The sequence below is a fragment of the Ambystoma mexicanum genome, chromosome 4p (assembly GCF_040938575.1).
Source record: "Ambystoma mexicanum isolate Mex_15411 chromosome 4p, UKY_AmexF1_1, whole genome shotgun sequence".
NCBI lineage: Eukaryota > Metazoa > Chordata > Amphibia > Caudata > Ambystomatidae > Ambystoma > Ambystoma mexicanum.
Genome location: NC_090927.1, coordinates 1047839758 through 1047861942, shown reverse-complemented (window position 1 = coordinate 1047861942; position 22185 = coordinate 1047839758). Strand labels below are relative to the sequence as shown.

At 46.7% G+C, this 22185-nt stretch overlaps 2 protein-coding genes across 4 annotated transcripts in view; one reads left to right on the top strand and one right to left on the bottom strand.

Moving 5' to 3' along the window:
* Positions 1–22185, bottom strand: part of MCM9 (minichromosome maintenance 9 homologous recombination repair factor) — a 907286-nt gene that overhangs the window by 235984 nt on the left and 649117 nt on the right. The window lies entirely within an intron of this gene.
* The window catches only part of ASF1A (anti-silencing function 1A histone chaperone), a 92278-nt gene that overhangs the window by 60536 nt on the left and 9557 nt on the right, over positions 1–22185 (top strand). For both annotated transcript variants that reach the window (XM_069606616.1, XM_069606617.1), the window contains one exon: positions 16609–16785. In XM_069606616.1, coding sequence (XP_069462717.1) covers positions 16609–16785 — 177 coding nt within the window. The remainder of the gene's footprint in view (positions 1–16608; positions 16786–22185) is intronic.

Here is a 22185-nt window from a genome sequence, read left to right as displayed (position 1 = left end):
CCCCATAGCATTGCTAGATTCCATGGGCAAAGTATTTGGTACACTTGTACTTCGAGCATTGCGAGACTGGGCAACATCATCTGGCCATTTTGATCCATGGCAATCAGGATTTGTTCGAGGCACTGGGACAGCCCTCAACATATTTATTCTAAACCTGTTGAAAAGCCGCACAGAGAGAAGAAAAGACTCAAAAATATACATAGCTTTTATCGATCTAACCCAAGCGTTTGACAGTTTCTCACGCCCAAAGCTATGGTCTAAACTGGCACAATGGGTTTGTCCTGCTTCTATTATAGAGCCAAAAAAGGTAGCAGGCGCTCCTCTCCAGAAAGAACATGGCATGATAACCTGTTCTGAGATGAGAGTTTGCAGCACACGCTTTTTGCTCACTGTACCTTTCACAGATGGGATCAGCCTTTGTCCCGCCCCCATTTGGTTCTATTATAGACCCCGTTAAAGAATTTCACCATCACACTAACTTAATAGTTCGGCTGAATAAAACAGGCCTACTAACTGAGCCAATTCCAACCAATAAAGGCGTCAAACAAGGCTGCCCGATGGCCTCTGAAATATTTAACATCTTTATCTCCGACATAGATTCTGCAGCTAATAACACAAGATGTTTTCCACCTTCAATAGCAAATATCCAAGTAAGTCGTCTAGTCTGTGCTGATGACGTGGTCCTTATAGACCAGACCCCAATTGGTCTCCAAAGACAGCTAAATGCTTTACAACTCTACGTCGAAACCAATGGACTCACAATCAATCCGCATAAATCTGCCATATTACCTTTCGGGGTTTAAAAGAGCAAGCTCCGAACAAAAACGATGCATTGGTCACTACTGGGAACAGAAATCCCCATAGTACAATCTTTTCTATATCTAGGAGTCTGTGTCAAAACAAGTAAGACCGACGCTGCACGCCTCGAAAACCCAAAAAGAAAGCAATGAACCTGACAGGTTTAGGAAAAATCATTTTGAAACACTATTGTGGCTTTAGCTTAATTCCATTAATCACATTTTATAAAGCTAAGGTGATTCCGATTCTTACCTATGGTGCCCAAACCTCTCAACTTTAAAGCCAAAAAGTGGGCAGTGTTAGAAGGCAACTTTTGGAAAAACACACTTCGCCTCCCTAAAGGCACGCCAATACAGGCAATCCGCAGAGAGTTGGGTCTAACCTCCATGCTAGCCATTGTAGAGTGGAAGATACTCTCATTCTACAGAAAATGCATGGAGGAAAACCCCAACGGGGGTTTCAAATGCCTTAAAAAAGCCCTTATGGAAGAACATGATCCACTCTTTACCGCATGGCAAACAGAATGTCGAAGTCTTCTTGACATCACAGGAGAGCAAGCGGATACCTTGATCAACAACCCGGGTAAAGTAAAAATAAAAAAAATAAAAAACTACACTCCTGTGATTGCTTCAGGACTGAAAAAGAATGGCTAACATGTAAAACTTATGGGAAACCATGGGAGGACAGCAAAAAAACAAATTCCCTACCCAGTTATCTGAAATTGTTTCCCCATTGGTATTTCAGAGACCAGTTTTTTTAGATTTCTGCTCAACTTGATCAAAACAAGAGAAACTACTTGGCCATGAAATCACGCTGCTCCTTTGAATTTCAGACTATGTCAGAATCCGGAGTCAACAGAAAATCTGTATCACTTGATGATGGTTTGTCCAACTTTATCGCCAACATCTTCATGATTCCCATCATCACAAAGTACGGATACAAATCAAAGGAGCTCTGGTGGAAAATGTTACAATCTGGGGAAAAAACACCAGTATCCTTAGCCATGGTCAAATTCTCTATTGCCATTCAGAAGCAGCTATCAACACTTGAACTGTCACCATGATTTCAAGAGTCAACTGGAACTTAGGTCAATAGACTTGTTATTGTCTAATTTGATAAAAGGTTGTCAACTGTATAACCATACATCTTAAATAAATTTAAAAAAAAATATGATGAATAATCATGAAAGTCCTGTGGAGAATAACTATACTTCGACTGACGAGGAGTCCCTGCACTGATGCAATAGAGAAGTACCAACAAAGCTCTAGTTGTCCAGCTACTGAACATGTTGGTCAAATAAAAATTGAAGAGGGATGGAAAGAAACAGACAGCAGCAGCAGTGATGCGGCAGTTGTAGTGGTAAAACGCAGAAAGGCAGAAACAGTATGAGAAACCAGGACAGTAGATCAAAGAATTGTGATAACACTGGCCTGAGACCCCTAAAGAGTGATACGCTCAAGACCAGTCCACATGTACAGGGGTCGGCGGGAGACCAATGCAGGAACTCGAGAGGCAGTCGCCACAAGAGCTTTTTCCAATGGTGACAACTCCGGCTTGCTGAGAAGCAGCAGAATCTCACCGTTCCCGACACCGAGAACAGTGGCGACGAGCTGCCACAAGCTCCACGGAGCACAGTAGAGTGGCAGCGGTTTGTACAGGGACTTCTCTGAATGGATCTGCCGTCACCTTTAGGAACTGCGGCAGAGCCACACCGGTCCAACAAAACCAGAATCTGGTTGCATTCGGCAGTGGAACACATGACCGTTCCAAAGAAGAGCCCACAACATCTCTGCTTCCAACGTGGCCAAAACTGTCAGGTCCCGAGATGACGACGAACGTTATGAGAACAAATAACGGGCGGTTTGTAGAGGCCAGAGAAACCCAAACCACAGGGGAAACAAAAAGGAAGGGAATAACAGATATAATCCAAAAACATGTTTGCTAGTAACAATCCCACTCTTCCTCGTCGCAGTGATTCTGGGAACAAAAAATTGGCAGTACTTGCCAGGAGAGTAAACCAAGTCTGCCAGAGAGTGGTAAACGCTATTTAAGCAATTGCTTTCTATAATTTTAAAAGTGGTCCAGGAGGGGAAGAGGATTGTCCCCCATGGCATTATTAGACCCGGTTTAGGGGGAAGGAAGCCCCCCATCCCCAGAGTAAGAGGACCAACAATTAACAACATCTTGCTTTGAGCTCGGTGGAACTTTATTTTGGAGCATGGTTAATTCATCTTGACTTGTTTTTTGGAACTATAAAAGTGAGGTTGCAGAAGAGCAGCCGAAAGACATTTTATTTTTCCCTTGTACGTTTTTGTAGAATTCAGAGTGTGCGGGTCAGATTAGGTTTTGGACACAAGACAGAGAATTTTATTTTGGACATCCTGACAAAGACTGTTTCATTAGTTTGTTTTGTTGAGGCAGGGAAACGCCTCAGAGTTAGGACTAGTGAGGCGTTTTTCCATACACCTTTTATTATTTAAATAAAAGCATCTGGGTAAGAAACTCCCCACCTGTGTCAGTCTCCTATATCCGTCCGACTCCTCACAGTTGGGTGGTGGGAACGCATGCTTTTTCTGTCTGGTGTGGGATCACTAGGAGGTGCGGGGCCAGTGGTATGTACTAACGTGGCTCCGTTAGGTATAGCGTTCTTAAGCAAAATTGTGTTGAGATGTATTTCTGGTGTGGTGACACGCGAGATAACCTTGTGGGTGTAATATAGCACGTGTTTGTGGAGGTGGTGAACATGCAGGATCCTACGCCCTCCACCCTGTGGGAGGCACATTAGGTAGCAGCTGAACCAACCAGTCCTTAAGAGGCCCCTCTACCCATGCAAACAATCGGAACGGGAGGTTCTGTAACTCCCCACACTGGACACCAACCGTAACTCTTTATGTGAGCATGACTATGCAAAATTGGTTGGAAGATTAGTGGACCAACTGGAGTCGCACATCAAGTCAAAACCTGCCAAACATGAGGATGCAGAGTGTTCTTGCCAGAACATGTGAATCAGAAGAATTGCAAAATATTTTCTGGATCCAGATACTGAGGTGCTTTTCAGATCGTCTTCCAGTGCATTCTCCAACAAGCAGATGAGACCAAAATAATAGGGTCTGTTCGGCAGAAAGAGGTAATGGGTGCAGATAGGAAGTCCAAGGAGAATGTTTTCCAGATACCAAAATGAATACATTTTTTTTACGATTTAGCACAAGTCACATTAAGGAATGTCACCTCCTAGCTCCAAGTCCTTACCAGATATAGATGGTGTCACCCATGCAAAACTTTAAAGGTAGTCCCAGATCTATTATGAGCTAAATGCAAAATAAATCTCAGAGTGAACATTCCTCCGACATACCAGCTGACAGAGGCTGAGAGAGAAGAGAAGGCACTCAAGTTGGGAGGCATGGGAGGAAAAAGCACAACTTGGCATAATTTTTATCTGTTGGATCCTTTTGCTGAATCTCTCCTGGTTTCTCTAGCTACTGCCAGCTAAGAGGAAGCTGAAGCTTGTGTTTGGGGCATGAAGTTCAAGTTAGGGTTGTAAGGAACTCATGGTGGCAACAGTAAAGACAGACACAAGTGATCACAGTTCAAGGGTATTTATTAAACTGTATGCATGCTTGAAAAACACCTAATCTAAACCTAAATCTAAGATGGGAGCAAAAGTCGCCAATCAAATGAAAATAAGACAGACCTTGTGGTGTCTTAAAAAAATACATGGTCTATACTAAAAAAAATATATATATATGACAATGCATTACTTACCGTAAAAGCATTTCTGATGGTTGTATCTGCTTAGATTCACATGCTGTGCATAGGTCCGACATCCAGTGGTCACTGCGGAGTATTGCATTTTGTTTTTCGTAGTCGAAAAAGGGGACGTCGACAAGGCGTGTCTGTAACACTATCCCTATAGTGACGTTCGTTGTACCCACAATCCCTCACGCGTCGAGGTCCCTCTGTTTGTATTTTTCTGCCCTGAGGGAGCCTTCTAGACGTGAGTGAGTACAGAAAAGAGAGAAATATAGAAAAGGATGTCTATGTTCCTTCCATCCGAGCGGGGAGGAAGGGTGGGCGCATGTGAATCTAAGCAGATACAACCATCAGAAATGCTTTTACGGTAAGTAATGCATTGTCTTCTGATGTTTGTTAATCTGCTTAGAATCACATGCTGTGCATAGACTAGCGAGCAGTACCCGGAGTTGGCGGTGGGTTATGAGAAGGAACAGTAGAGAAAAGATGTCTTAATACTGCCTGTCCCACCTGGGAGTCAGATCTAGAATGTGCATCTAGACAGTAGTGTTGTGTAAAGGTGTGCACATAACTCCAGGTAGCCGCTTTGCAGATGGACTCAAGGGGAACATTTGCAATGAACGCTATGGAAGCCCCAGTGCCTCGAGTGGAATGTGCTCTTGGCTTGAAGGGTAGTTCTCTCTTAGCAAGAGTGTAACAGAGAGTGATGCATTGCACAATCCATCTAGATATAGTGGACTTTGAAACTGCATCTCCTTCTCTTCCTGCTGCCACAGAGACAAAGAACTGATTAGTCTTTCTCAGTGGTCTGGTTCTTTCCATGTAGAACACAACAGCTCTGCGTACATCTAGTGTATGCAGACTTTTTTCTCCCAAGCTGGAAGGGTTTTGAAAGAACGTTGGTAGTTCTATTGACTGGTTTACATGAAATTTCGAGATGAATTTTGGTGCAAACCTTGGGTGTGTGCGTAGAACCACCTTATCCTTGTGAACTGTTACGAAGGGGTCTAGTACAGAAAGAGCCTGTAGTTCACTTACTCTCCTAATGGAGGTGATAGCTATTAGGAAAGCAGTCTTAAGAGTGAGGTCTTTAAGAGTTGCCTTGTGCATGGGTTCGAAAGGAGGGCCCATGAGTCTAGAAAGTACCACATTTAAGTCCCATCCGGGAGCTGGGTTAGCTATCGGAGAGTGTATTCTCTTTACCCCCTCCGTGAAGGCCTTGATAACTGGTATCTTCCACCACAACACTTTAAGTTGGGAAGTGGTGTATGCAGAAAGTGCCGCTAGGTGGACTTTAATGGAATTGAACACTAGACCTGAATCCAGTAAATGGGTCAAGTACAGAACAATGTTAGTGGGAGAGCAGTCAACCGGGTTGATGCTCTTACCTCTACACCAGATGACAAATCTTTTCCACTTGCTAGAATAGCAGTGGCGAGTATTAGGTTTTCTGGCTTCCCTGAGGATGTCCATACATCTCTGCGGGAGTTGTAAATGTCCAAATTCTATGATCTCAGGAGCCAGGCTGCTAAGTTCATGGTCTGAGGGCATGGATGCAGTGTCCTGCCCTTGTCCTGTGACAGCATGTTGTACGGGCAGGGAAGTTTCACTGGGGGAGATAGGGACATCTCCATCAAGTGAGCGAACCATGGCTGCCGGGCCCACATTGGGGCCACTAGTATCATGGTAACCTGCTCCTGGTGCATCTTGTGCACCACTTTGTTGAGAAGGGGAGTCGGGGGAAAGGCGTAAACAAATTTCCCTGACCATTGAATCGACAGACCGTTCCGATTGGACTGGTTCTGGGGGTACCTGGAGGCGTAACTTTGGCATTGTGAGTTCTCCAGGGTTGCGAACAGGTCTATTTACGGGAATCCCCATTGCGTGAAGACGTCTAAGACGATGTCTTCGTGCAATTGCCATTCGTACTCTTCGGGCAGGGGGAAGTCTCTGCCGAGTTTGTCTGCTAGCAGATTGAGTTCCCCTGGTACATGTTGTGATAGTAGGAACATGTTGTGTTTGAGAGCCCACTTCCATATATTCTGGGACAGCTTGGACAGTCCTGGAGAGTGAGTGCCCCCTTGCTTGTTGAGGTAGTACATGGCTGTGGTGCTGTCTGTGAGGACCATCACTGTCTTTCCTTGTAAGTGTTCCTGAAAGGCTTTCAGTGCTTTGAACACCGCTAGTAGTTCCAGCAGGTTTATATGCTTGGATGCTAAGCTCGGAGTCCACACTCCGTGAGCAGTCTGATGGGATAGGTGAGCCCCCATCCTGTAAGGGATGCGTCTGTGGTTAGAGTGGCTTCCACTGCGGGTGTGGCAAAAGTTTTCCCTAATAACAGGTTTTCTTTTGTCCACCACCGTAGCGAGAGAACCAAGGCCTGCGAGACCACCACTAGATTGTCCCATTGTCCGCTGACCTGACACCACTGGCTGTAGAGCCACTCTTGCATTGGGCGCATGCGCAGGCGCGCGTGAGGTACCAAATAAATACATGACGCCATCATCCCTAGCAAGTGCATTGCTTTGCGTACCGTCACCTCTCGACCTGCCACATAATGGGGGATCTGAAACAGCATGTTTTGGACACTCTCGTTGGAGGGGAAGACGAGGCCGTCCTTTGTTCGAATTAGAGCCCCTAGGAATTGTTTGATTTGGCTGGGGTCTAAACTGGACTTCTTTTCGTTGATGGAGAAGCCCAGTTGGGACAAAAGGTCTACGGTCTTTTGGGTATTGGAGAAGCATGTTTCGTAAGAATCCCCTGTTATGATCCAGTCGTCGAGGTAAGGGTATACCGGGATGGATAACCTGCGCAGGTGGGCCGCTGCCACTGCCAGTACTTTTGTGAATACCCTTGGTGCAGATGCTATCCCAAAGGGTAGTACTCTGAACTGGTAGTGTTTGTTCTCTATCTTGAACCTGAGGTATTTTCTGTGCGCTGGCAACATTAAAATATGAAAGTATGCATCTTTCATGCCCAGTGTTGTCATGTAATCCCCCTGTGATAACAGTGGGATTACTTCCTGCAAGGTCACCATACAAAACTTTTGGGGTTTGACAAACTTGTTCGCTGGGTGCAGATCTAATACAGGGCGCATGGTTAAGTCCTTTTTGGGTACAAGGAAGTACACTGAATAAATACCTTCTGTTACCTGAGATAGGGGGACAGCCTCTATAGCTTCTTTTTTCAGTAGCTCTTCTACTTCTTGAAGAAGAATAGTGAGGTGTTCCGGTGTCATGCGTCGGTTCCGTGGGGGTCTTTACTTCGGGGAACCGTTGAATTCGATGCAGTATCCGTGGGCTATGGTGGATAATACCCAGCGGTCTGACGATATTCCCTCCCATGCTGAAAGGAACGATGTTAGCCGGTCCCCGACCGGTGATGCATGGGAGGGGACCCGAATCTTCGGGTCATTTGTTGGTATTGGGCGTGGAACCTTTGGGGCTGGAGCCGCAACCTCTTCCTTTGCCACAGCGTTGGCCTCTTTGACTGAACTGGGTGTTGCTACCCTGGTTAGAGGGCCAGTTGGTAGCAGATGAAAATTGCTGTTGGTTTTGCTGCTGGCGTTGGCCACGAAAGGAGCGTCTATTGCCATAGCTGCGTCTGTTAGGGGGCCTAGAAATTTGGTCAAGAGTCTTGATGGTATCAAACTCTTTCTTCGCATGTTCTAGGGCCTCATCAACTGCTTTCCCAAACAGATGTGTTTGTTCTATGGGCTTATTTATCAGGGAAGCCTGGGTTTCCGGCTTAAATCCCGAATTGCGCAGCCAGACATGGCGTTTGAGAAGTATTCCCTGAACCAGGGAACGGCCAGCCGTCTCTGCGGCATCTAAGGAGTTCTTTACGATGCCCTGGTTTACAAGAGTTCCCTCTGAGATTATAGCTAACAGGCGTGAACGCAGGGGTTCTGGTGCGTCCTCTGCTTCGCTGCGCAGCTTGCCCCACTGTGCATCTGCGTAGCTAGCTAGTAGGAAATTGTTATTTGCAATCCTAGTTGAAAAGGCGGCGGAGGTCGTGATTCTCTTCCCAAGTGCATAGAGCTTCTTGCCCTCTTTGTCAGGTGGTGCCTCACTAGTGGATAGTGGTACCCCCGCTCTTTTTCTTGTATTAGTAACTACGAGGGAGTCCGGAATAGAATGTCCTCTGATGTACAAAGGGTCAGAGGACGAAGGGCTGAAGAGCTTTTCTATCCGAGGGTTGACCCCTCTGACTAAGGCCGGATTGGAAAGGGAAGGAATTATTCTTCTCTTTATAGAAGCCAGGAGCGGAATAGACTGACTAACGGGGGCTTTTTCTTTAATAACTTTCTCTACAAAGTCTATGTCAGGAAGAGTCTCCCCTGTGTCTATTTCAAAATGCGCTGCTGCCTTGCGCAATAGTGCATTAAGTGAAGGTTGGTCATCTATGGGAGAGGTGTTTCCAATAGGTGAATCCTTGGGAGGAGAAGGGTGAAAGACATCAGGGTCTGAGTGCACTGATGGGGATTGCCAAGGCTGTACTGATGGGGATTGCCAGGGCTGCGAGGTAGCTGTATCTTCTTCAAAAACTCCTGCACTAGTGTAAGGATCTTCTTCAAACCCCTCTTCCTCATGTTCTTCCTCTCCACCCAAACACTCCTCATCTTCCTGGAGGTATTGCTCCTCCTCAGTGAGGTCATATGCGTCTGTAGAAGGGGGAAACAGCCTAGGAATCTTGACCCTAGAGTCATCCTGGGGCCATTCTCTTGGTCTTTTGGGTGTGGGTGTGTGTGGGTTTTGGCTTCCCAAAAACCTTTCCATTTTCTCCATACAAGAATGGAGTCTTTCAAGGGTCTCATGGGGGACCCCTGAATAGTCTAGAGGGGGGAAATCAGTGTCTTCAGCTTCAAAACGCTTGGAACGCTCCCACAACGTCGAAGAAAGGTTTCCGTCGCCCTCTGAAAAGCCCTCCGGTAGTTCAGAAGTGCCCTTAGATGAAGGGGGCAGTTCCTGGCTACTCTTGCGCTTTTTCGGCGTTTCCATAGCTCTTTGTGCGGTATTCGACGTTTGTTTCGTCGTCCGCTTACGTTTGTCTTCGGAAACAATTCTCACCAGGCTCTCGACAACGAGTTTGTCAGTAGAGGGCTCTGGTGTCGACGTTGCCTGCGTTACGCGTTGTTCCTCGACGGCCGCTCTATGGAGCGTTACGTCGGATGATTTTGAGGTAGCGCCCGTGTTTGATGAAAGCCCAATCGCTGGTCGCGGCTGCGTTTGCGGGTGGGGCTTGAGACCCTTACGGTCTGAGGTAGATGCCGGAGTGCCCTGCGTCCCCTTCGGCGCTGATGGATCCTTCGTCTTCGACGAAGAAGAGCCGTGGGTTGTGTGCTTAGGCCTATGGGGTCTATGTGCGTCCTTGTCGCCGGGGTGTTCATCCCCATAAGCAGGGCGTGAGCCGAGCCCGTCGGGGCCGGGGACGGACGTCGAGGAGCGCGAGCGCTCCTTCTGGGGGTTAATGACTTCCGTAACGGACGTCGAGTTATCACCCTCCTCGTCACTTTCTGTAACAGCGGCGGCGGGTGAGGATACTGACTTCGACATAGCGTAGTCCGCCCACCTCTTAACTTTTCGTTCTTTAAGAGTTCTTGATTTCAAGAGCTTACAGGCCGCGCAGCTGTCCTCCTTATGATCGAGGGGCAAGCAACTATTACAGAGCTTGTGTTTGTCCTTCCAAGTGTATTTGCCCCTACAGCGTGGGCAAAACTTAAAAGGTGTCCTCTCCATAGCTGAGGCAATAATAACTGGTGATAACAACCCCAAGGGAAAGATAGGGGAGAAAGAAAGACATTCTCAAAGAGAAGATAAAAGTTTGAACCCCCACTCTCCCTACTGTATGTTGGCCGGCGAGGCCAGGCCACGTGTTCGGCAGCGCCGAAGGATCTCCTCCGTCTCTTCCCCTCCGTCGAAAACTTGCTCGGCGGAGAAAAGCTTCACAGCTAACGTCGAGGGGAGGGATCTTTAACAATATAATAAGTATAATTAAGGACCGAGGTCCGTAGTAAGTATTTGCAATGTCTCTCTAGGAGCTCCGCGTAAGGCGACCAGAAGCTGGGCGGAAAAAAACAATCTGAGGGACCTCGACGCGTGAGGGATTGTGGGTACAACGCACGTCACTATAGGGATAGTGTTACAGACACACCTTGTCGACCTCCCCTTTTTCGACTACGAAAAACAAAATGCAATACTCCGCAGTGACCACTGGATGTCGGACCCATGCACAGCATGTGATTCTAAGCAGATTAACAAACATCAGAAATATATTTTCAAAATAAAGAAGTGTTCACCAAATAATATGTCAGGATGTGATTGCCAGGGGTCTCCCTTCCCCATGTTTTGAGCACGGGACAGGGTGGAGCTCCTCAGCACAACACACTTCTCAAGCTTTTGCCAGCACAAGACAACAGTTCCAGTCTTAACTTCTCACAGGCCTCGATGGCCAAGTCTCTTTTCAATAAAAAGTCTCTTGCTTTCAAGGGTCAGTAAAATGAACAAAAGTTATGTTTCACATGTACGTTGGGTGATGATTTCACCCCGGGGCACCCCTCTTCCGGGCGTAGACCACTCAAACAGTTCTTATCAATATCAGAACCTTCAGCGGCTGAGTCTCCTGCTTCTGAGGGTCTGATAGTTCAACGAAATAACAAACAAAAATTCCTTGCGGATTGCACTTCACGCATTGGTCCTCCTCTGCCGGGCGTAGACCCTTCCCGAATTATAGCTTCCCTCAGTCGGGTTCACTATGCCTTGTTCACATATTCCAGGGTTTTGGTCCTTCACCCCTTGATCCCCCTGTTCTGGGCGCAGACCACTTTTGTATATTTGTCTCGATTCTCAGACTTCCTCTTCCGGGTTCACTATGGCTTTGCACAAAGACAGTTCACCTTTTGACTTTCAGCAGTCTTAATGTCTTTTCAAATAGTTCTCGTGGACATCCCTCTGCCGGGTTCACTTTTCTCAACACACTGTTTCTCATGACTTAAGACTTTGCCCCTATTTATCTGCATCCCTCCTCCGGTTTCACACTTGACACTTTTCACTTTAGCAGGGTTCACTCCCCTTCTCATTTGCAAAGGTCTTCTCTTTTGATGCGGGATTCACTTCCCTTGCTTTCTTAACAGTTTGTCAGTCAAAGACTTTCGATTGTACAGGGATTTTACTAGACCACCTGTATGACCATTTTGACCTGAGTTGACAGCTCTCTTATGGCCTTCTGGTATCAGTAGTTTTTCAATTTGGGAGCAACCAGTGTTTCTTGAGCCAGCACCCACTTGGTGCTGAACCCCTCTGCAGCTGGTTTCCCCTTTACTATTCACAGTTCTTTGAACTCTTTGCAATCTGCCACTGCGTGTTTCATTCCACACAGGTCAGTTTCTTATCGGTTTCCCCTTTGACTCACTGACTGTGATGATCTGCATGGCTTTCCTTGTCTCTGGAGTCGAGGCTGGTACCACAGTAGCAGGAGTCGCCCTCCCTCCGGTTTATCGGCGTAGGCATGCTCCAGATACCGCTGACATCTGTGGCAACACACTTGGGCTATTGTATGCGGCCTTATGTTTCCTCTTATGAAGACCTTTGTGGGTCTGGGACAGAAAGGGCAAGGTCGGTTAACTCCTCGTCGCCCACTCGATTCCCGATGTCTTTCTCCGTCTCTTAAACTGCCGGGTACGGATAGCTGTCTCCTCGTGCGGTCTGCCTTGCTTGTCCTGTGCTTTCGTGCTCCACCTTTTATCCCTGTGGCGAAGGGAAAGGACCATCGGGTGTGTTTGATTCTGGTCAATTACCTGACTTTGCCTGACCCTTTTATTGTGACATGTCATGTAAGCGGCTCTGGTGTTAGTCCTTTGTCTTCTGTGTTGTGCAAAAGTGTTTGTGTCTGGAAAGTGGGAGGGGGCAGTGTTTTGGAATATCCTACGTGGTAGGATGGGGAAAAGGTGTTGAAAGAAGGGGGATTCAACGTCTCACCCGTCAGTCTCCCAATCCCCAAGGACCCCTCATCCAGGTTATCCTCCCTCACTAGTCCAACCCCAGGAACTGGATCCAATAGCGATGGTCGTGTCCTGGCCACCTGGATGACAGATCCCCGGGGGCTAGCCAGGGAGACACCTTCAGGTATCTCACAGAGTGGTCGTGTTCTCCCACAGTTGTTAAAAGAAAGGGGTCATTTATTGTATGCAATTAAGCATGATAAAGCATTGCAAGGTGGTTGGTGTGGGACAGGGAATGATCCTCCTCTTTGGGTCCCCATGGACCAGCCTCTTTTAGTCTTATATAGAAGGTAATTAAAGACGAGATGGGTTTTTATTTTTTGTTTACATTTGTCACAGATGTCCAAAAGAACACTCAAGCTCCCAGAGATGGTTAAATGTTTTTTTAACAAATTGTTATGAAGAGCTCTAGGGCTGTCCCTCACTCTTGTCTAGAAGTGCTTTCCTCCATTGCCCAGGTATGCATAGTCCCAAGGTTAGTATTTAAAGCTTATTGACCCATACCATCTTATATCAATAAGGTTCTTAAGGCAAACACCTTATCTACCCAAGATTCCTCCATGAATTTCTTTGCTGGGCCTATGCTAGCAATGATGTTTGTTCTAAAAGTAGGGTTGTGCCTAAGCCCCACTCTGGCTTTTTCCTCACATGCCCGGATATTCCTTTCCCCCGTTGCTCACTCTCTTTCCACTACTCCTCTACTTCTCTCCCAATACTTACTCAGTCTGGTCCTCCAGTGTCTCTTGCACTCCAGCTCCTACCTCCACCCTCCACTGTTACTCCCTCCTACTCTCTCTCATGGCTTTCCCCCTCTCCAAACCACTACTACTCTTGTTCTCTCCACGCTACTATCCTTCCTCCATACTACACTCCACCTTCTACACAATCAACCACCTTTCACTCTCTCAAGCACTTACCTCTCACTCTACACTCTAACACTTACACTCACATTCACCATACAGTAACACTTACTCTCACCAACCAATGCCTTACCTTGTCTTTCAAACCAACTCCACACTCCATTCCACCGCCCTTCCACCGGTTCTACGTGATTTCGCCGACCTATTTTTGGTCGTGGTACTTTTCATCGCTGGATTTTACATCGCCAGAAACCCTGTTTTTGTTTTTTTTTTTTTATTCGGGGGGGGGGGGGGGGGAGGTTCCCCCGCCCACACACCCACTTAATATTATAATTATACCCCAACCCCAACAAAACACCCCCCAAAATAAAAAATAAAAAAAACGTGGTTTCTGGCGATGTAAAATCCGGCGATGAAAAGTACCACGACCAAAAATAGGTCAGCGAAATGCGTGTATACCCTTCCACCTGCTAGTCTCTTGGTCCGCCACCTTCTCCCCTGACCTCACACAAAAAGACATCTTCTTGCCCATCTTCTTATACTCTCCGTACTTCTGTCCATAACTAATCTGGGACGGACCTACCCGCCCGGGACGTGTTGCATCAAAGGTTACAAATAGGGAGCCAAGCTGCACCCCTTTCTTCCACACAGGCCGCCACTGCATCAATTGAGGCACGCTTTGCAGAGTGTCCTGTTCGTGTTAGGAGGCCACAATGCAGTGAAACCAAAAGAAGGTAAGTAACAGTCTTTGATTTGCTGTGGAAGCTGCTGTGTGGCAAGTCTGTGTTATATTATTTGCATCGTGGCCAGCCCAGCCGTTAGTGTGCCGTTGTTGATAAGCAGTGCACATTGTTCCTGGCAGATGAGCTGGCTCTCTGCTGCTTCATTCTCTGGCTCTTACTCTCCCATTGTTGGTATTGGCTGCTGATGACTGGTGTCCTTTAATAGGAGGTTCTGGAGTTTGCTGTTTTGAGGGTGGTCTGTCCAGACCTCTGGTGCCTCTTTAATGGGCCTGCAAGAAAGAGAAAGAAACTGACCAGCATATTTGTCTAGGTATATGGGATGATCCAAAGCGATACTGCCAAGACACATACAACCACTTGGGGAGGGGACAGGAACTGGCGCACTCCTAACTGCCACCTCTCCACTCTGAGGTAGTAATGGGTGTGGATTCCACCAAGGCTGAGAGGTGTAACAAACCACTCTTGACAACGTCAGATTACTGATCTTGTCACACATTCTACTAGTGGGTTTGTTCTTCACTTGGTAAAAGTTTCTTTAATATTTTGCATTTTTTAAGGTTTACATTTCAATGGTTGAGGGTGCTTAGAGTGACAATGGTAATTGCTTTGTACTTTTCACTTAGGGGCATCAGGCCTGACCTGCAGGGCATGACACTGAACGTTCAGCACCTTAATTGCCCGACCAAACGCAGGTTTATCATACACAAACTGGGCCATATTGGTGTGCCTATTACTTTCCTGCAAGAAACACATCTTTTACAGCAGGATGGGAATGATAAGCACAGAATTACTTACTAGCTCAGTTTTTTGTTTTCAAGTTGTAAGAAATGGAAGGGGTGGCAAGGTCCACTTATGGATCCCCTGGGTAGAGATTTGATGTTAAAAAGGACATCTGAGCGGGTAATTACTCACATTAACAGCAATCTTTGCCCTTATTGAGGAGAAACAAGCGCAGTTCTTTAAAGACATTCTGCGAATAATGGGTGCCTTCATGGAGGGCAAGACAGTCATAGGGTGAGACTGTGTTCGAGATCCCAAAGCAGATTGAACGATGCTTCAATCACAGGCTGATTTGAGGAACTTCCAATACTTGGCCAACGTCCTTTTAGATGTATCCTTTATAGATTCATGGATGTGAACAGGGTGAGAAGGATTATACCCATTTGCTATAGTTCCGTTAGAAGTTACATGATTCTGATGTCCTCAGGGGCGATTCCATTGATTGAAATTACCCACAGTTACCTTTCGGACCACATCCCATCACTCTAGTTGCATGCATTTACCATGAAAAGACATTTGTGTCCGAGGCCTTGGAAAAAGAGGGATATGGTTTTGAGATCCAGCTATTAGAGGTCCCATGTCAGATACTTTAACACACAACTTTGAAGAGAATGGCACAGGGGATAGGAATTGGGGAATGGTTTAAACAATGGGCAAAACTGCAGCCATTTTAAAAGCTAAAGAATCATTGCGCATATCCCTGGAGAAGGAGGTTAAAATGAGTGAATCAGAGCATGAACAAACTGCTTCTTAAAGAAATGTGCACACTTAAATTAGCGAGGAATCAGTTGGCAACACACGCAGCAGACCGCAAAGCCTACTCCATTTTGAAAACAAATGTATTATTCCATGGCTGATTAAGGAATAATCTACAGGCTTTCAAAATGCACGGCCAAGGTACTGACAATTATATACCTAACATGCAGATACCAAGGGATGCAGCCATTGTGTGAAGAAAGAAAAACCTTTCCCAAATCTGAGATTTTCTGGAAAGATGTCCTGCCAAAAATAATAGAAGTGGAGTTAATTTCCCAATAAACCAGTGGTCGTCATTCTGGGTGAGATACATGATGGGATATAGGTATATATCTCAGGTCCTACCACAAAGGAAATTATGTATCTCCCCAATGCCACCCACCTGAGTTTGACCCACTTCTGGTAGACTCCGAGTGGTCCATAAATTGGCTTGTTGGTTAAAGTGTAGGCTATTCTGGCTGTGGAAAAGTTTCCAACTTTAACTAGCAATAGATTACCAAATGATATCCGGACAAGGTCAGCATTTATCAATTTATTTGAGGGGCCAATAGCACTTGTTTCATAAACTGGCTTTGCTGACCCTTTTTCATTAATCAGATTTTGTAGCATTAACTCATTTCAGGGACAATTGTATATTCACAATTCTCAGGCGGTTTTCGTGCTTGGTGATGCCATCATTATTTCTGCTACTTTTAGAACCAAGTTTGTATACTGTAGATTTGTTATGTGTGCCACCTTTTGGGGCTGATTAAGATGATTAGCGTGTTAAATAAAAATAATAAAAAATAAATAAAGTTAGGAGGTCTACTGTGTCCAAATGAAAAAATTACTATTGCCATGCTTTTTCAATAAACACTAGTATTTCTGTATCAAGGTCTTCAATTTTAAGTAAATTGTCTGTGTGTTTCTTTTACCATTCTAGGCGGATGCAGCCAACCCAGCCCTCATTCCAGACGCAGATGCTGTGGGTGTCACAGTTGTGTTGATTACATGCACCTATCGAGGTCAAGAATTTATCAGAGTTGGATATTATGTGAACAATGAATATACAGAATCAGAACTAAGGGAAAACCCTCCTGTAAAACCGGATTTCACAAAGGTAATCACTTTGGATCCATGTTAATGCATTTGTAGCAAATTCTGTGAGATGCTACTATACCAAAGAGTTATAGAATACCAATAGGGGCTGCACTTAAAGACACTTAATTTCAAGTGAAATAAAGAATTTTAATTGGAGAAAGAACAGCTACCTTAGATCAAAATGAATACACACATTTTTCTACAGAGATCTACAAACCTATTTTACTCAGTGCTCATGACCCGAAATCACACAGATCTTTCATGGCCTCACAAACTTAGAAATTGCTCTGCAGTTTAAGCTCACCAAAATGCCATCATGGGAAGGAGGGTCTAGTAGTTTGGGACTTACTGTTAGAGCACCTACCTGGAGGGCTGTGGGACGACGTCCCCAGCCCTGGCACCTCTTCTCCCGGGTTCGGCTCGCCGGGAAAATGCTCTCCCGACGCCCGAACTCACTGCTGCCTTCTGGTCGCGGGCATGCGCAGGCGCAGCGGACCACTGTGGAGGCCGGAGCAGGCTTGCGTTCCAAGCCTCGTCTCCGCTCCGGTGGGGGCGTGGCGCATGCGCGGGCTGCCTGTGTTCCAAGCCTCGGCTTCATGCCGAGTGCTTTAAGTAGCATACGAGTACAGGAATGAATCGCGTCTTAACGCGGTTCGTTCCGGACTCACTGCTGCTCTTCGCCAGTTTACCTGCTCCTGTTGGTTCCTTTTTGGACCCTGCTCCAGTTCCTGTTGCCCTTTTCTGGGTCCTGTTTTTCCCTCCCCGGGTCTGGGTTCCCCCTCCTCTCCTTGGTTCCTGGTTTCCCTCCTCCTTGGACTTCCCCTCCTGGGGTTTCCCTCCTGGGATTCGCGTTGCTGGCTCTCCCTCTTTTGGCTTCCCCTTAGGCTACCTCACTTCCCAGTCTAGTAGGGTACCTGCCCTGGCCTGTTCCTTCTGTTGTTCCCCTGGTTCAACTGAACTCCAGTTCCTTGTCTGCCACACTTCACCGGTGTTACCTGCCTTGCTGGAGATCTGCCACAGACTGTTCTCCAGTCCTTGTTGGAAGTCTGCTTAAGACTGTTTTCGGACTCGTTCTCTTGCCTTGTTGGACACCAGATACAGATTGACTTACCTGCCAATAACGGTTGGATTGTGTCTTCTGCTACCGGATCCTTGTGTGCCTTCCGCATCTCTCAGCCAGGATTCTGAGGACACCTCTTCTACCAACAACCTTGAACTTCTGGACTACCTACCCTGTCAGTGCTACACTGATTTGGCGTCACACAGGTCCACAGGGAAGAGTTCTGTGGCGTCGGGGGTTGGTCCCCATCCTGCTCTGTATCCTCAGGGCTGGGTTGAGGCCGGTTCCTTGCGTTACTTTCTCATCATTCAGCTTTCGAATCAACCAGCCTGGCTTCTCCAGTACGAACTACTTCCAGAAATACAGGTACGACAAGGTCACGCGACGCTCACCTTAACAGATTAAGACGTGTACCAACCAGTTCAGATTCCGAGATGGATGATGCTGAAGAATTAAGGAATGAGATTCGGGCCTTACGTGCGGAGATGTCGGCCCTACATCAGGAAAATCTTACTTTACGCCAGTTGGTGGCTCAAGGAGTCAGTTTCGGCACTTCAGTTGAATCAGTGATGGCCCAGACCAGTCCGGTGAAATTTGATGGCGATCCTCGGCGAGTGGCCGAATTTTGCAATCACTGTAGAATTCATTTTCTGTGTCGTCCCACTCATTTCAACCAGGATAAGGCCAAGATTGGGCAATTTGACTGGGAATGCGTTGGCCTGGGCTACACCCCTGGTGGTAGCCAAGAGTCCCAAGTGGAGGATTTTGTTGCTTTTGAAAAAGCCTTCTTGGAAGTGTTTCAGTCACCAAATCTTGCTGCATCAGCCCAAAATCAGCTTATGGATCTAAGACAAGGATCGAGTGACATAATTTCCTACATTAGCCGTTTTCGACAGTTGGCTACCGATTCTCAGTGGCCGGAGTTTACTCAGAAAACACTGTTCCGAAGAGGGTTGAGAGACGAATATAAGGATGAGTTGCTTCATATCCCAGAACCAGACACTCTGCAGTCTCTTCAGGAACAAGTTTTACAAATCGACCACAGGCTGGCAGAAAGACGGAGCGAGAGACGGCGTTCGGAAAGAACTCTCACGATTTTTGCCTACACCACCAATGGCTACTGGTTCCTCTGAGGCCGCACCTGAACCAATGCAATTGAGAGCCGTCACGGGTCCCTTATCGGATGCTGAAAGGAAACGGAGAAGAGACCTCCGATTGTGTTTGTATTGTAGGGCCTCTGGTCATTATCTCAGTACTTGCCCTCTACGACCTCTCCGGAAGTCGGAAAACTAAATGGCCTGTCGTATGTAGGGAAGGCAACGACGGGCCCAACAATCTTTTCTTCAGTCCTTCCGGATAATAAGCAGGTTAAACAACCCATGCAGCCCGTGGTACTTATGGCCCTATGTATTAAAGTCTCCTGGCCGGCTAAAGAACCCATTGAGGTTTTGGGGTTGTTGGATTGTGGTGCTTCCGGCAATTATATCGATGCAGAGTTTGCCGTCAAGAATGGCATCATCTTGCTTGAAAAGAAATGTGCCTCAATGGTGGAGGTTATAGATGGGACTCCATTGTCCTCTGGTCCTGTCCATCAACATACAGGGTCCCTGCAACTACAGATTGAAGGACATTTGGAACAGATATCTTTAGATGTTATCAAAACACCCACGTATCCCATAATCCTGGGATTACCTTGGCTGTTACATCACAATCCGAATATCAATTGTATTCTGCTCAGACAGGTGTGCTGTGGTTTTGAATCCTCTATCACGACAATTTCCACTGCAACTCAAAGACAGATGGAAGTACCAGGTCTCGACTATATTCAGCTATCACAATACCATCTGAATATTCCGGATGTTTTTTCTGAACCCAAAGAGAGTCCTTTACCTCCTCACAGAACTTTTGATTGTTCCATTGATCTATTGCCAGGCTCGGTGATTCCGCATGGCAAGGTGTATTCTTTAACCACTCAGGAGAAGGAGGTGTTACAGGAGTATCTAGAGGAGTGTCTTCAGAAAGGATATATAACACCCTCTAAGTCACCTGCGGGATTTCCCTTATTTTTTGTCAGGAAGAAGGAGGGCACCTTGAGGCTGTGCGTTGATTACAGGCAGTTGAATGACATAACCAGGAAAGAGAGATATCCACTTCCTTTGATACGAACTATCATGGAATCTCTACATAACGCCAGAGTGTTTACCAAGTTTGATCTCAGAGGGGCCTACCATCTGGTGCGCATAAGACCCGGAGATTAATGGAAGACTGCGTTTAAAACACCATTAGGGCACTATGAATATCGAGTTATGCCTTTTGGCCTATGCAATGCCCCTTCAGTCTTTCAGCGTTTTATGGACCATATATTCATTGACTTGATTGGCATTTCTGTTTGGGTATATTTGGATGACATTTTGGTGTTCTCCAAGGATCTTAAAGAACATTTGACTCAAGTGAGAGAGGTACTTAGAAGGTTACAACAGAATCACCTCTATGCCAAGGCTGAGAAGTGTCTTTTTCCATCAAGACCATATCGAATTCTTGGGATATGTAATCAGTGTTTCCGGCATTCATATGGACCCCGCTAAAGTCCTTGCCATACTGGAATGGAAGTTCCCTAGTGATCGGCGATCTCTTCAAAGATTCCTTGGTTTCATCAATTTCTACCGTCGCTTCATTCCTTCTTTTTCCAGATTGACCGCCCCTTTATCTAGTCTGACCAGTACCAAGAAACCCTTTGAGTGGGGACCGGAGGCTGCTGCTTCTTTCCTACAACTAAAGCAAGCTTTCAGCACTTCTCCGATTCTTCATTATCCTCAAGAGGATAGAGACCATTCATTGTGGAAGCTGACGCTTCGGACTTTGCAGTAGGGGCCATTTTGTTACAATAGGACTCCGGATTCGAGGCTGAATTCCCATTGGCATATTATTCCAGGAAGTTTACCGCCAATGAGGACATTATCCAATAATCGAGAAAGAACTTCTAGCCATTAAAACCGCCTCTGAAGAATGGCATCATCATCTTTTAGGAGGTCGGTTTCCTGTGGAAGTATGCACAAATCATCGCAGCCTGCAATATTTACGCTCTCTCCAATGTAGAACATCACGACAAGCACGGTGGGCCTTCTTTTCACATTTTGATTTCAACATCGCTTATATCCCAAACATCAAGAATGTGAAAGCCGATGCCCTATCTCGTTCCTTAGAGGACGATATTAAACAAGAAGGCCGGGGTCAACCTGTGTTTGCTCCAAAGCATTTCCTTCTGGCTTTGGTGCCTTACTTACAGAAGGTTGCTCAAGAAATCTCGTCAGATCCTAAACGGCCAACTTTGCTGAAACATCCACAAGTAAGCGAGAGAGATGGTCTACTTTTTTTCCGTAGAAGGCTGCATTTACCTACAGAAGACCTCCGAAAGGCCGTATTACTGTCATGATGCCTACCCCCGGAGCACCAGGCCAGGCCCAGCACCCCCGGGAGCAGGCATCATGCCCCCGGGTAAAAGCCCAGCGGCCCCTGTCCTGGCGCCGTTGGCGCCAGGCTCATGTTGGACATCAGTCCTGGCGTGATAGGCGCCAGGCTCATAAAGGAAGGTGTTTTGTGCACTTACCTGATGCAGACCATTGCTGCAAGATTCAGGCCTCCCTGAGACCTGAAAGGGACTATTTTTTCATTGGGACTATTTTGCCACTCAGGCGTGGCCAGGGAAGGATACTTACCTGGAACTACTTTGGGGGCTATTTAAGCCACGCCCAGACAGTAGCTCACGCTTCGCGTTGTTCTGCATCCAAGCAGCTGAACGCTCACCGTGTCTGCTCCTGCATCTGGTCTCCAGCCACGCCCGCCTCGATCCTGGAACATCTGTAAGGAAAGAAGAGAAGAGAAAGGTGAAAACCAAGAATTTTATCAAACTTCTTACCTGCATCCGGAACCTTCACGCCAGGGTTCCTGAGAAAAGACTCATTTAAAAGCACCGCGTTGCTCGCTGCAGCGCCGCGCTTCACTCACCTGTCCTCGGGAGTTCTTCTGGCTCCACCGCGACTGTCTACACCGGTCGCCACATCTCTGCGCCTAGGGGAGAGAAGAAGAGACAAAAGGTGAGCAGAAGGAACATATGAGGAAAGCCTAATTTTCCGCCATAACACTTACCGGTTTTCTGTTGGTGGACCATTCCTCATTTCGGGTCGGCGCCGCTTCGTTGGCAGGTACCGCACCCCGGCCCCTATGGGGAAAGGACAAAAGACATTACTGGAGGAATATAAAGACATTAAGAGGGATCGCCCCCATCGCTAACTCACCTGAGTTTACCATCGGCAATTCAATCCCTCAACGCATCGCCTTCTTTCTGCACCTGAAATAAAG